This window comes from Oncorhynchus mykiss, chromosome 18, assembly GCF_013265735.2.
Source record: "Oncorhynchus mykiss isolate Arlee chromosome 18, USDA_OmykA_1.1, whole genome shotgun sequence".
Classification (NCBI taxonomy): Eukaryota; Metazoa; Chordata; class Actinopteri; order Salmoniformes; family Salmonidae; genus Oncorhynchus; species Oncorhynchus mykiss.
The window spans coordinates 57,729,470-57,743,572 of NC_048582.1; the positions used below are offsets into that span (position 1 = coordinate 57,729,470).

The window sequence follows — 14,103 nt, forward strand, 5'->3', positions numbered from 1 at the left end:
CGCTGGAAATCAGCTCCGTAGCGCTGGAAATCAGCTCCGTAGCGCTGGAAAACAGCTCCGTAGCGCGATATAGCAGACATATACAGCGTTATACTATGAATGTCGTCCCCGAACGCGGGAATACTTGACATTTCTATCACGCTGTAGCTCAGGTCATCAGAACTAAGGATTGAATCGAGGCCTATGTTGATGACAGTCTGTTCTCCGTTTATGTTGCCCCTTCTTTTAGAAGTTGACATCAGATATAATGATGGCAAAATATTTTCTTATGACAGATATATAGAATTTTAGCCATATTTGAATGATTTAATGTGTTTTTGTTCTTTGCCTATATTTTCTATTCACTTATAGGGCTATAGGCCTGGATATTGATTTCCTAAACTGTTATTGTCAGTTAGTCATTACGGTGATAAAGCAAGCAAGGAGTTTGAACAGGTGTGGCCTTCAAATCCGCTATTCTTGCAGGGGTTAAATCTCGCATTAGGACCACAGGGGCGCGGTGGAAGGACATATTTTACGCGCTTCACTCCAACAGCAATGAGTATCACGGAACAAGGGACATAACTGGAAACCACATTTGTCGGAGGTGAAACGAAGCGCTAACGTGTTCAGAGCTGCAGTTCTTTGGAAGGACACCGTGGAAAAAATATGGACAAAAACTAAAGAACAACATCTATGCGTAATTCCATTTGGTCATGATTACGGACTATCCATTGCAAGCCTAAAACGTAATGGTTAAAAAGTTGTAGCCAAAAGGTGCAGCATCTGACCATGTTGTCCCCAGTCAAATTTGATGAGGGAAATAAGATTCAGCGCTGACTTCTCTATGTGAGACCGTCCCTCTCCTCTCTCTCTCTCCCGCTCACCATGCGGCTTTGGAGCAGACCCAGACCATGCCGGCGGGTGATGCTCTGTCTCTGGTTACTTATCCTCGCTCTATCCGTGGCCACGCTGGCCCTCATGGACCTGGTCTTTCGGGATCAGACCCAGACACCGCCCAACTCGCCCCGCCGTCCCTTCCAGCGGCTCTCTGGTCCACCGGACCTGGAGGTGATCGTGGATTCCTGGGACCGTCTCAAACAGGAGCATAATCTCGGTCTCGCGCCGCTGAGCTCCCTGCAGGAGGACCAGCTTCTCTTCGTGCCCTCAACCCAGGTGAGGAACCCAGCTCCGCCGCCGAGGAAGGGGAGTTACCGGATGGTTATATCGAGCGCCAAGAAGGAATCAGCGGTCCCGGTGCTACCGACGCACGGGGATATGGGGAGACCGGTGCGGCTGAAGCTGGAGGGGCTAGAAAGGGACATGGAGAAGTCTGCTCTGCAGAAATACGGCTTCAACGAGCTGGTGAGCGAACGGATCTCACTGCATCGCAGATTGCCCGAGGCTCGCCATCCTTCGTAAGTGTCCTGCATGTTCCCAAGGAGCGCACCATGCCAAAAAAGGGCTCTTCAACAACGTATCCAAAATAACTAGATAGACTCGACAAGAGCTATCAATGACAAATATGTAATCTAATTTCAAGATCTCACTAACTACAAAATATGGTATATTGTTTAGTAAAGCTAATGGGTTCGTGCGTAATTACTCGTGCGTCTATACCCCTGTCAATCAATGGGAATGCTTTGACAGGTGCCTCGTTGAGCGTTACAGTGAGTCGCTGCCGTCCGCGAGCGTGGTGATATGTTTCCATGACGAGGCTTGGTCCACGCTCCTCCGCACCGTGCACAGCGTGCTCGACACAGCGCCCAAGGAGTACCTGCGCGAGGTCCTGCTCGTGGACGACCTCAGTCAGCATGGTGCGTGTAGAAGACAGTACTCAAACAATTGGCACGAGTTGTATCTAATTAGTCTAAAGTACCACCACAACATCACTGCATATCAGACGAAACTTGTTCACTCTATTCCCACCATATTCAACTATTTTATAGTGCAGATTCTGAATAGACCCCTAGCCCCCAAGTGTCCCAAACCCGTTTGCACTTGTCTGAAAGGATAGGTCTTAGTAATATGACCAAACTTCCACCTATAACCCGAGTTGTGCTATGCCCATGTTATTACTGTACACATCCATCCCTGGGGTTCATTTGGAATCGGACATACAGTACCAGTCAAAAGTTTGGACACACCTTCTCATTCAAGGGTTTTTCTTTATATTTACTATTTTCTACATTGTAGAATAATAGTGAAGACATCAAAACTATGAAACAACACATATGGAATCATGTAGTAACCAAAAAAGTGTTAAACAAATCCAAATATATTTTATATTTGAGATTCTTCAAAGTAGCCACCCTTTTCCTTGTTGACAGCTTTGCACACTCTTGGCATTCTCTCAACCAGCTTCAGTCACCTGGAATGCATTTCAATTAACACGTGCCTTGTTAAATGTTAATTTGTGGAATTTCTTTCCTTAATGTATTTGAGCCAATCAGTTGTGTTGTGACAAGTTAGGGGTAGTATACAGAAGATAGCCCTATTTGGTAAAAGACCAAGTCCATATTATGGCAAGAACAGCTCAAATAAGCAAAGAGAAACAACAGTCTATCATTACTTTAAGACATGAAGGTCATTCAATCTGGAAAATGTCAAGAAAAAAAATGTCAAGAAGTGCAGTCACAAAAAACATCAAGCTCTATGATGAAACTGGTTCTCATGAGGACCGTCACAGGAAAGGAAGATCCAGAATTACCTCTGCTGCAGAGGATAAGTTCATTAGAGTTACCAACCTCAGAAATTGCAGCCCAAATAAATGCTTCACAGAGTTCAACAGACACATCTCAAAATCAACTGTTCAGAGGAGACTGCGTGAATCAGGCCTTCATGGTCGAATTGTTGCAAAGAAACCACTACTAAAGGACACCAATAAGAAGAAGAGACTTGCTTGGGCCAAGAAACACGAGCAATAGACATTAGACCGGTGGAAATCTGTCCTTTGGTTTGATGAGTCCAAATTTGAGATTTTTGGTTCCAACTGCCGTGTCTTTGTGAGACGCAGGGTAGGTGAGTGGATGATTTCTGCATGTGTGGTTCCCACCATGAAGCATGGAGGAGGAGGTGTGATGGTGTGGGGGTGCTTTGCTGGTGACACTGTCAGTGATTTATTTAGAATTCAAGGCACACTTAATTAACCAGCATGGCTACCACAGCATTTTGCAGCAATACACCATCCCATCTGGTTTGCGTTAGTGGGACTATCATTTGTTTTTCAACAGGAAAATGGCTACTTTGAAGTATAAAGAAGGTTACAGAAATATTGTTTTGATTTGTTTAACACCTTTTTGGTTACTACATGATTCCATATGTGTTATTTCATAGTTTTGATGTCTTCGCTATTATTCTACAATGTAGATAATAGTAAGAATAAAGAAAAACCCTGGAATGAGTAGGTGTGTCCAAACTTTTGACTGGTACTGTGTGTGTCTGACCCTGACCCTGTCTCACCTATCTGTAGGTCACCTGACCCTACCTCACCTATCTGTAGGTCACCTGACCGTGCCTCCCCTATCTGTAGGTCACCTGACTGTGCCTCCCTTATATGTAGGTCACCTGACCCTGCCTCCCCTATCTGTAGGTCACCTGAAGAGTGTGCTGAGTGAGTATGTGTTGCTGCTGGAAGGGGTGCGTCTAGTCCGCAGCACGTGGCGTCTGGGCGTGGCAGGGTGTCGCTCTCTGGGTGCAGCCAGAGCTGTGGGGGAGGTACTGGTCTTCATGGACTCACACTGTGAGTGCCACAGGGGCTGGTTGGAACCACTTTTGGAGCGAGTGGCACAGGACAGGTACACACATAAACACACACACACACACACACACAAAATGGCACAATGTATGTCTGTGTTTGTGTGAATCTGTCTCTGTGTATTATATCTAATTCTTAATTGCCTCCGGACCATGGTAGCTTACTTGCTGAGCTGAATCCAGCAGGGTAGCAGATATTTAGACCAGTTGATTAAACAGGGTCCTTATATTGCTGCCTGGCACTACTCCATCTCTCTCTCCCTCAAACCTCTTAATTCCCTTCCTGAATCCCTGCTCTTCTTCTGTGATGTTTTATGAAATTATAGGTTATCATCGACCAATAATCTGTCTGCAGATTTACACCCACGTAATAAAATCTTAGGTTTTTAATCTTCATTGTGAGAAAATGTTTCTGATCTAGTTCTAGAAGTTATATGAGTTTCCTCTGTGCCTAGTGTCTATCTCCTCCCATCTCCAGGACCAGAGTGGTGTCCCCCATCATAGACGTGATAGACTGGCAGACGTTCCAGTACAACGCCACCCAGTGGCCACACAGGGGAGTGTTTGACTGGAGACTGGACTTCAACTGGGAAACTCTGTCCCAACAGGAAAACCAGGATTCACCAGTGGAGCCTGTCCAGTAAATATAGCCTGACCTCTGGAATACTACAGTCAAATACAGAGATTACAGACATGTCCAGCTCAAAATCGACCCCTAGTAGTACCTATCCCTGTCTAATCTTTTGATATTTCCTCTCCTTTCATTGTCCTATAGGAGTCCAGCGTTGGTGGGCGTGGTCTTAGCAATTGACAGACACTTCTTCCAGAGCGTGGGAGGTTATGATCCAGGCATGCTGTTCTGGGGGGCGGAGCAGATGGAGTTGTCCATCAGGGTAAAGATGGGAGGTTATTTATTTAATTTCACCTTTATTTAACCAGGTAGGCTAGTTGAGAACACCTTTATTTAACCAGGTAGGCTAGTTGAGAACACCTTTATTTAACCAGGTAGGCCAGTTGAGAACACCTTTATTTAACGAGGTAGGCTAGTTGAGAACACCTTTATTTAACCAGGTAGGCTAGTTGAGAACACCTTTATTTAACCAGGTAGGCTAGTTGAGAACAAGTTCTCATTTACAACTGCGACCTGGCCAAGATAAAGCAAAGCAGTGTGACACAAACAACAACACAGAGTTACACATGAAATAAACAAACATACAGTCAATAACACAATAGAAAAAGGACCTCTACACCAGGTGGTGTCAGAGGAAGGCCCTAAAAATTGTCAAAGACCCCAGCCACCCCAGTCATAGACTGTTCTCTCTACTACTGCATGGCAAGCGTTACCGGAGTGCCAAGTCTAGGACAAAAAGGCTTCAACAGTTTTTACCCCCAATCCATAAGACTCCTGAACAGGTAATCCAAGGCTACCTGGACTATTTGCATTGTGTGCCCCCCCAACCCCTCTTTTTACTCTGCTGCTACTCTCTGTTTATCATATATGAATAGTCAATTTAACTATACATTCATGTACATACTGTGGGACAAAAAAGTATTTAGTCAGCCACCAATTGTGTAAGTTCTCCCACTTAAAAAGATAAGAGAGGCCTGTAATTTTCATCATAGGTACACTTCAACTATGACAGACAAAATGAGAAGAAAAAAAATCCAGAAAATCACATTGTAGGATTTTTAATGAATTTATTTGCAAATTATGGTGGAAAATAAGTATTTGGTCACCTAAAAAACAAGCAAGATTTCTGGCTCTCACAGACCTGTAACTTCTTCTTTAAGAGGCTCCTCTGTCCTCCACTCGTTACCTGTATTAATGGCACCTGTTGGAACTTGTTATCAGTATAAAAGACACCTGTCCACAACCTCAAATAGTCACACTCCAAAATCCACTATGGCCAAGACCAAAGAGCTGTCAAAGGACACCAGAAACAAAATTGTAGACCTGCACCAGGCTGGGAAGACTGAATCTGCAATAGGTAAGCAGCTTGGTTTGAAGAAATCAACTGTGGGAGCAATTATTAGGAATTGGAAGACATACAAGACCACTGATAATCTCCCTCGATCTGGGGCTCCACGCAAGATCTCACCCCGTGGGGTCAAAATGATCATAAGAACGGTGAGCAAAAATCCCAGAACACACGGGGGGACCTAGTGAATGACCTACAGAGAGCTGGGGCCAAAGTAACAAAGCCTACCATCAGTAACACACTATGCCGTGAGGGAGATATAAGTCTCCAGCTTCAGTGATTTGTGCAATTCGTTCCAGTCATTGGCAGCAGAGAACTGGAAAGAAAGGCTTTGGGGGTGACCAATGAAATATACCTGCTGGAGCGCGTGCTACAGTTTGGTGCTGCTATGGTGACCAGTGAGCTGAGATAAGGCGGGGCTTTACCTAGCAGAGACTTGTAGATGACCTGGAGCCAGTGGGTTTGGGGAAGAATATGAAGTGAGCGCCAGCCAACGAGAGCCTACAGGTTGCAGTGGTGGGTAGTATATGGGGCTTTGGTGACAAAACGGACGGCACTGTCAGTTTTACGAGGGTATGTTTGGCAGCATGAGTGAAGGAGGCTTTGTTGCGAAATTGGAAGCCGATTCTAGATTTAATTTTGGATTGGAGATGCTTAATGTGAGTATGGAAGGAGAGTTTACAGTCTAACCAGACACCTAGGTATTTGTAGTTGTCCACATATTCTAAGTCAGAAGCGTCCAGAGTAGTGATGCTGGACGTGCGGGCAGGTGCGGGCAGCGATCGGTTGAATAGCATGCATTTAGTTTTACTTGCATTTAAGAGCAGTTGGAGGCCACGGAAGGAGAGTTGTATGGCATTGAAGCTCGTTTGGAGGTTAGTTAACACAGTGTACAAAGAAGGTCCAGAAGTATACAGAATGTTGTTGTCTGCGTAGAGGTGGATCAGAGAATCACCAGCAGCAAGAGCGACATCATTGATGTATACAGAGACTGCCAGAGGTCAGGACAATAGGCCCTCAGATTTGACACACTGAACTCTGTCAGAGAAGTAGTTGGTGAACCAGGGTAGGCAGTCATTTGAGAAACCAAGGCTGTTGAGTCTGCCGATAAGAATGTGGTGATTGACAGAGTCGAAAGCCTTGGCTAGGTCAATGAATACATCTGCGCACTATTGTCTCTTATCGATGGCGGTTATGATATCGTTTAGGACCTTGAGTGTGGCTGAGATGCACCCATGACCAGCTCGGAAACCAGATTGCATAGTGGAGAAGGTATGGTGGGATTCGAATGGTCGGTGATCTGTTTATTAACTTGGCTTTCGAAGACCTTAGAGAGGAAGGGTAGGATAGATATAGGTCTGTAGCAGTTTGGCTCTAGAGTGTCTCCCCCTTTGAAGAGGGGGTTGACCGCGGCAGGTTTCCAATCTTTGGGGATCTCAGACAATAGGAAAGAGAGGTTCAACAGGCTAGAAATAGGGGTTGCAACAATTTTGGCTGCTAATTTTAGAAAGAGAGGGTCCAGATTGTCTAGCCCCGCTGATTTGTATGGGTCCAGATTTTGCAGCTCTTTCAGAACATCAGCTATCTGGATTTTGGTGAAGGAGAAATGGGGAGGCTTGGGCAAGTTGCTGTGGGGGGGTGGCCAGCCGTAGAAAAATGCTTATTGAAATTCTCAATTATCGTGGATTTATCGGTGGTGACAGTGTTTCCTAGCCTCAGTGCTGTGGGTATCTGGGAGGAGGTGCTCTTATTCTGCATAGACTTTACAGTGTCCCAGAACTTTTTGGAGTTTGTGCTACAGGATGCAAATTTCTGTTGGTTCCTAACTTCCCTGAAAACTTGCATATCGCGGGGGCTATTCGATGCTAATGCAGTACGGCACAGGATGTTTTTGTGCTGGTCAAGGGCAGTCAGGTCTGGAGTGAACCAAGGGCTATATCTGATCCTGGTTGTACATTTTTTGGAATGGGGCATGCTTATTTATGATGGTGAGGAAAGCACTTTTAAAGAATAACCAGGCATCCTCTACTGACGGAACGAGGTCAATATCCTTCCAGGATACCCGGGCCTGGTCGATTAGAAAGGCCTGCTCGCTGAAGTGTTTTAGGGAGCGTATGACAGTGATGAGGGGTGGTCGTTTGACCGCAGGCCCATTACGGACGCAGGCAATGAGGCAGTGATCGCTGAGATCCTGGTTGAAGTCAGCAGAGTTGTATTTGGAGGGCAGGTTGGTTAGGATGATATCTATGAGTGTGCCCGTGTTTACGGATTTGTGGTTGTACCTGGTAGGTTCGTTGATAATTTATGTGAGATTGGAGATATCGAGTTTAGATTGTAGGATGGCCAGGGTGTTAAGCATGTCCCAGATTAGGTCACCTAATAGCACGAGATCTGAAGATAGATGGGGGGCAATCAATTCAGATATGGTGTACAGGGCACAGCTGGGCACAGAAGGTGGTCTATAGCAAGCGGCAACAGTGAGAGACATGTTTCTGTTTTTAAAAATCCACCTTGGTTATGGTTATGACCATAGAGGTATAAATAGAACTAGAGACTTCGTCCAAGATATTCGACCGTTGTTGTCAACGTAATCCACTAACATTTGCCGATTCACGGACCGTCTATATCCGGGTTGCATACGGACCAACATCATATTCGCACGAGCACTCAGTGCCCATGGAGAACAGCTCTATGCAGTGAAGACATCATCACGCCATCCAAAAACATGCCAGACATTGGATGAATATAAAATGTTAATATCTTTGGCTGTGAGTGATGGAGAAAAAAAATAGTGCTCAGCGAAAATTCGAATTACAATTCTAAGTATAATAATTCAATGGATGTTTAGTGAAGCATTACAGGTCCCGCGATAGAAATATAAGGTCATTTTCGATTGAGCCGACATATGCAGCATTTACCGAGAATACAGTCTCCACTATTGTGGGAAACATTGCCTTTAAATTTCAATCACGCTGTACAGCTGAACTTCTGCAATGGGGATTGAATAGGGTGGCGCACAATTGGCCCAGCGTCGTCCGGGGTAGGCCGTCATTGTAAATAAGAATTTGTACTTAACTGACTTGCCTAGTTAAAAAAAGGTTAAATAAAAACAATAAAAATAGAGCCCTAAAGTGTCTAATTAGGAATTTTAAAATGTGACTTCTCTATGTGGGGGGTGTAAGGAGCTGTCCATCAGTGTAAAGGGGGGAGGTTATATATGGAATGCAAAGGGCTGATTGATGATGGAATGTCTCACTAGCAGGATTATGTAGCATGTTACATATGGGCCCTGGTCAAAAGTAGTGCACTAGTGAATAGGGTGCCGTTCTGGAATTTTTATATCCATCATGGAATGTTTAATTGGTTTGGTTTGGAATGATGAGCAAACGGAGACCTTGGGAAATTAAGAGGAATAGGATCGCAGTGGTTGATAGTGTGTATTTGCAGACAGGTGTCAGTGAATGTGAAGCTTTTGTGATCCTAGCAATTAACGATTCAAACATACATCTTCATTTGAAAGACACTTTGACAATGTAGTGAAAGTAATGGAGTCTGAGTGGAGACACACCTGTCTGTGTCTGTGGAGCTTAGATGTGCGGATGATTCTACAAGGTTTCTGTAGATGGCGCTGCTCATCTTGGTGAAGTCATATTCCAACAAAAAAGGTGATGGCATCTCCCTGTCTCTGTCTGTCTGTTTGTCCAGGTGTGGTTGTGTGGGGGCTCCATGGAGGTGGTCCCCTGCTCCAGAGTGGCTCACCTGGGGCGCCATCACCAGCCCTATACCCTCCCTGACCAGGACATCCTCCAGAGGAACAAGATACGCATCGCTGACACCTGGCTGGATGCCTTCAGGAAGATCTACTATAAGAGAGATACACTAGCGCACTTCATCAGGCAGGTAGGGTGTGTGTATGCGGTGTGTGCACGTGTGTGTTTGTGCGTGCATTTATATCTATAGGCGTGTATGTGTCCTGAGTGTGCAAATCATTAGGATCACCTTCTTAATATTGAGTTGCACCCCCTTTTGCTCTCAGGGCATGGACTACAGGGATGTTGGCTCATATTGACTTCAATACTTCCCATAGTTGTGTCAAGCTGTCTGGATGTCCTTTGGGTGGTGGACCATTCTTGACACACACGGGAAACTGTTGAGCGTGAAAAACCCATCAGCGTTGCAGTTCTTGACCCGATCAGGTGCACCTGGAACCTACTACCATACCCTGTTCAAAGACACTTAAATGTTGTCTTGCCTATTCACTCTCTGAATGACACACACACATCCAAGTCTCAAGGCTTAAAAATCCTTCTTTAACCTATTTCCTCCCCTTTATCTACACTGATTGAAGTGGATTTAACAGGTGACATCAATAAGGGATTATAGCTTTCACCTGGATTTACAGTGCCTTGCGAAAGTATTCGGCCCCCTTGAACTTTGCGACCTTTTGCCACATTTCAGGCTTCAAACATAAAGATATAAAACTGTATTTTTTTGTGAAGAATCAACAACAAGTGGGACACAATCATGAAGTGGAACGACATTTATTGGATATTTCAAACTTTTGTAACAAATCAAAAACTGAAAAATTGGGCGTGCAAAATTATTCAGCCCCCTTAAGTTAATACTTTGTAGCGCCACCTTTTGCTGCGATTACAGCTGTAAGTCGCTTGGGGTATGTCTCTATCAGTTTTGCACATTGAGAGACTGACATTTTTTCCCATTCCTCCTTGCAAAACAGCTCGAGCTCAGTGAGGTTGGATGGAGAGCATTTGTGAACAGCAGTTTTCAGTTCTTTCCACAGATTCTCGATTGGATTCAGGTCTGGACTTTGACTTGGCCATTCTAACACCTGGATATGTTTATTTTTGAACCATTCCATTGTAGATTTTGCTTTATGTTTTGGATCATTGTCTTGTTGGAAGACAAATCTCCGTCCCAGTCTCAGGTCTTTTGCTGACGCCATCAGGTTTTCTTCCAGAATGGTCCTGTATTTGGCTCCATCCATCTTCCCATCAATTTTAACCATCTTCCCTGTCCCTGCTGAAGAAAAGCAGGCCCAAACCATGATGCTGCCACCACCATGTTTGACAGTGGGGATGGTGTTGCCACTCTTCCATAAAGGCCAGATTTGTGCAATATATGACTGATTGTTGTCCTATGGACAGAGTCTCCCACCTCAGCTGTAGATCTCTGCAGTTCATCCAGAGTGATCATGGGCCTCTTGGCTGCATCTCTGATCAGTCTTCTCCTTGTATGAGCTGAAAGTTTAGAGGGACGGCCAGGTCTTGGTAGATTTGCAGTGGTCTGATACTCTTTCCATTTCAATATTATCGCTTGCACAGTGCTCCTTGGGATGTTTAAAGCTTGGGAAATCTTTTTGTATCCAAATCCGGCTTTAAACTTCTTCACAGCAGTATCTCGGACCTGCCTGGTGTGTTCCTTGTTCTTCATGATGCTCTCTGCGCTTTTGACGGACCTCTGAGACTATCGCAGTGCAGGTGCATTTATACGGAGACTTGATTACACACAGGTGGATTGTATTTATCATCATTAGTCATTTAGGTCAACATTGGATCATTCAGAGATCCTCACTGAACTTCTGGAGAGAGTTTGCTGCACTGAAAGTAAAGGGGCTGAATAATTTTGCACGCCCAATTTTTCAGTTTTTGATTTGTTAAAAACGTTTGAAATATCCAATAAATGTCGTTCCACTTCATGATTGTGTCCCACTTGTTGTTGATTCTTCACAAAAAAATACAGTTTTATATCTTTATGTTTGAAGCCTGAAATGTGGCAAAAGGTCGCAAAGTTCAAGGGGGATGAATAGTTTCGCAAGGCACTGTACCTGGTCAGTCTGTCATAGAAAGAGCAGGTGTTCCTAATGTTTTGTACAATCAGTGTGTGTGTGTGTGTGTGTGTGTTTGCGCATGTCTGCTTCTGGCATTGATCTCAAATGAATGTGTGTGTCCTGTTCCCTGTGCAGTCTGAGAGTCCTAACATTACAGAGCTAGTCAGACTGAAGAAGAGACTGGGCTGTCGTAACTTCCACTGGTTCCTGACTAATGTCTACCCAGACCTCTATATACCCCAGGACAGACCTTCACTCTCAGGGGAGGTAGAACTCACCCCCCCACACACACTTGTATAGCTATTATATCATTATCCTTATACTTTGACTAATATATTGTGTTATTCTTGTGCTGTATGTTGAACATGAATGTATCATATAACATATTGTGCCTGTATGTTGAACATGAATGTATCATATAACATATTGTGCCTGTATGTTTGAAGCTGTACAATGTTGGCACTGGCTATTGTGCGGATTACCCTGGAGGAAGGGGTGCACAGGGCGCCACTATGGACATAGCACCATGCAGTGGCAATGGCTACCAGGTAACCATGACAATGATGATGACAATGGTGATGATGATTTTGGAGACAGTGAGAGCAGATCCTAAATCAGAAGATCATGATGATGCTGATGTAGTGATGAAGACTAAAGCTTTACTCCCCTGTCTGTTCTCTCTTCAGCACTGTGAGCTGAACTCCATGGGAGAGGTGCGCTGGGGGCCAGCGGGACGGCTGTGTTTCCACGCCCAAGGGGAGAGGGTGGTACTAACACCGTGCCCCGCCCATCAGCCACCACGCAACAAACCACAGTGGAGGGTCATCAAGGTCAGTGAAGGGGCAAAGGTCATGCATGACATGACAACTGCAAACTTTTATAAAATAAATAAGCAAAAAATAATAATAGAGCTGTATGAAGTGTTACTTATTTAGGTGTTTGTAATTTGACACAGACATAATAATAATACAGACAATTAATAATTTATAGATTTTTTTCTTCAGCTGAGTGGCCAGGTGGTTCACTTGCAGACCCAGAGATGTCTGGAAGCTGTGAAGGAGGAGGGGGATAAGCAGCAGAGGGACACAGGAGGTCACCAGAGAGGGGGCAACGCTACCCAGAAGGGTCTGTTCCTGCGCCCCTGTGCCCATCAGCCCCGGCAACAGTGGCACTTCGAACAGCTAGTTGTCCCTAAAGGGGCCTGAGACTGACTTGAAGTATAGTTACAGTACATTGCCTAAAGGCACATAATAAAAGCACATGTTGTAAGGAGCCAGTATCATAAGTGGGTCTCTATGGGCAAGAGGTCTAAGGCTAAATTCAATAGTAATGCTGATGTGGCTATACTGTATGTCTGTATATTCTTTGCAATGGCTTGTGGAATCAGCATCTTGCCTGCATTTAGATTTGGTTTCTGTTTCAAGGACATTTAGTGCAAGTTCTATGGTGTGAACAAACCATAAATCACAGAGGAAATAAGCTGTATGATTTTGTACAATGCTGCACATAAAGGAATATTCTATATTATGAAACTGCCAGATTTAGTTAGCGAATAGCCTATAATGTAGGCTTAAATGGTGACAGAATCCTTTAGAATAATTTAGAAGTGCAAACAATCAAGATTTTTCATCCTGAATAAAATATCTAACAAAAGTATCAATAGTATGGTGTGTGGATGTTTCAATGTATAAACGTCTCCAAGCTCAGAAGTAACCTAGGCCTACACAATTCCGACAATTCAGATGGCAGACTGATAGAACAGGCATTGCCACCTTTATTACCAGGAGAGTCAGCATACAATCATCTTCTGTACATATCAAGATGAGTTTGGCTCCTCATGTGACTGGTCAGAGAACCATAGTGGTTAAACCGGTTGGAGAATTCAAGGAATTCAAATGGCTTTTCCCCAGTGCAGAGGAACTTGTGTTGAGACAGATCCCCAGACTGAGTGAAGCTTTTACCACACTCACTACAGGTGTATGGTTTCTCACCTGTGGAAGTCAGATAATGTTTTTTTCCAAGTATGAGAGGTGAAGTGTCAGGTGAAGTGTGAGATGTGCCCTTCTTGCCTACTGATTGTCTCATTGGGAGCAGGAGAACTTCCTCTCACCAGTGTGAACAGACAGGTGAGTCCAGTGGAGCGACTTCTGTTTGAAAGCCTTTCCGTAGTACCGGTATTTCAACGGCTTGAGTCCTGAGTGTATTAACAAGTGACAACGGTAACTGCTGTTCTCTGAGAAGCACTTGCCACACTCCTTGCATTTATAAGGCTTCTCTCCAGTGTGGATGAATATGTGAATGTCCAGACTCATAGGAGTACTGATGATTTCCCCAGACTCCCAGACAGACCACAGGCTTAGTGTCCTTAGGTTTAGAGCCCTCTGGTTCATGACACCGGTAAGGCCCCAGTCCCCAGCAATTCTCAAAGCTTTTCCCACAGTCGGAGAAACCGATATGTCCATTGGTGCAAAAACTGCCATTTTGTGCAAATTCTTGCAGTGCTTCAGTAGGGTGCCCAGGTACAAAAATCTGCAGGTATAG

At 44.6% G+C, this 14,103-nt stretch overlaps 1 protein-coding gene across 1 annotated transcript; it reads left to right on the plus strand.

Annotated features, from left to right (window-relative positions):
- The first annotated feature begins 474 nt into the window (after positions 1 to 474).
- On the plus strand, positions 475 to 13,218 carry LOC110496589 (polypeptide N-acetylgalactosaminyltransferase 15). Its single transcript, XM_021572568.2, has 10 exons — positions 475 to 1,397; positions 1,630 to 1,796; positions 3,572 to 3,776; positions 4,214 to 4,375; positions 4,511 to 4,628; positions 9,420 to 9,614; positions 11,698 to 11,829; positions 12,009 to 12,110; positions 12,249 to 12,392; positions 12,567 to 13,218. The coding sequence occupies exons 1-10, from the start codon at positions 868 to 870 to the stop codon at positions 12,765 to 12,767; spliced, it is 1,956 nt and encodes a 651-aa protein (XP_021428243.2). The 5' UTR covers positions 475 to 867; the 3' UTR covers positions 12,768 to 13,218.
- The last annotated feature ends 885 nt before the right edge of the window (positions 13,219 to 14,103 follow it).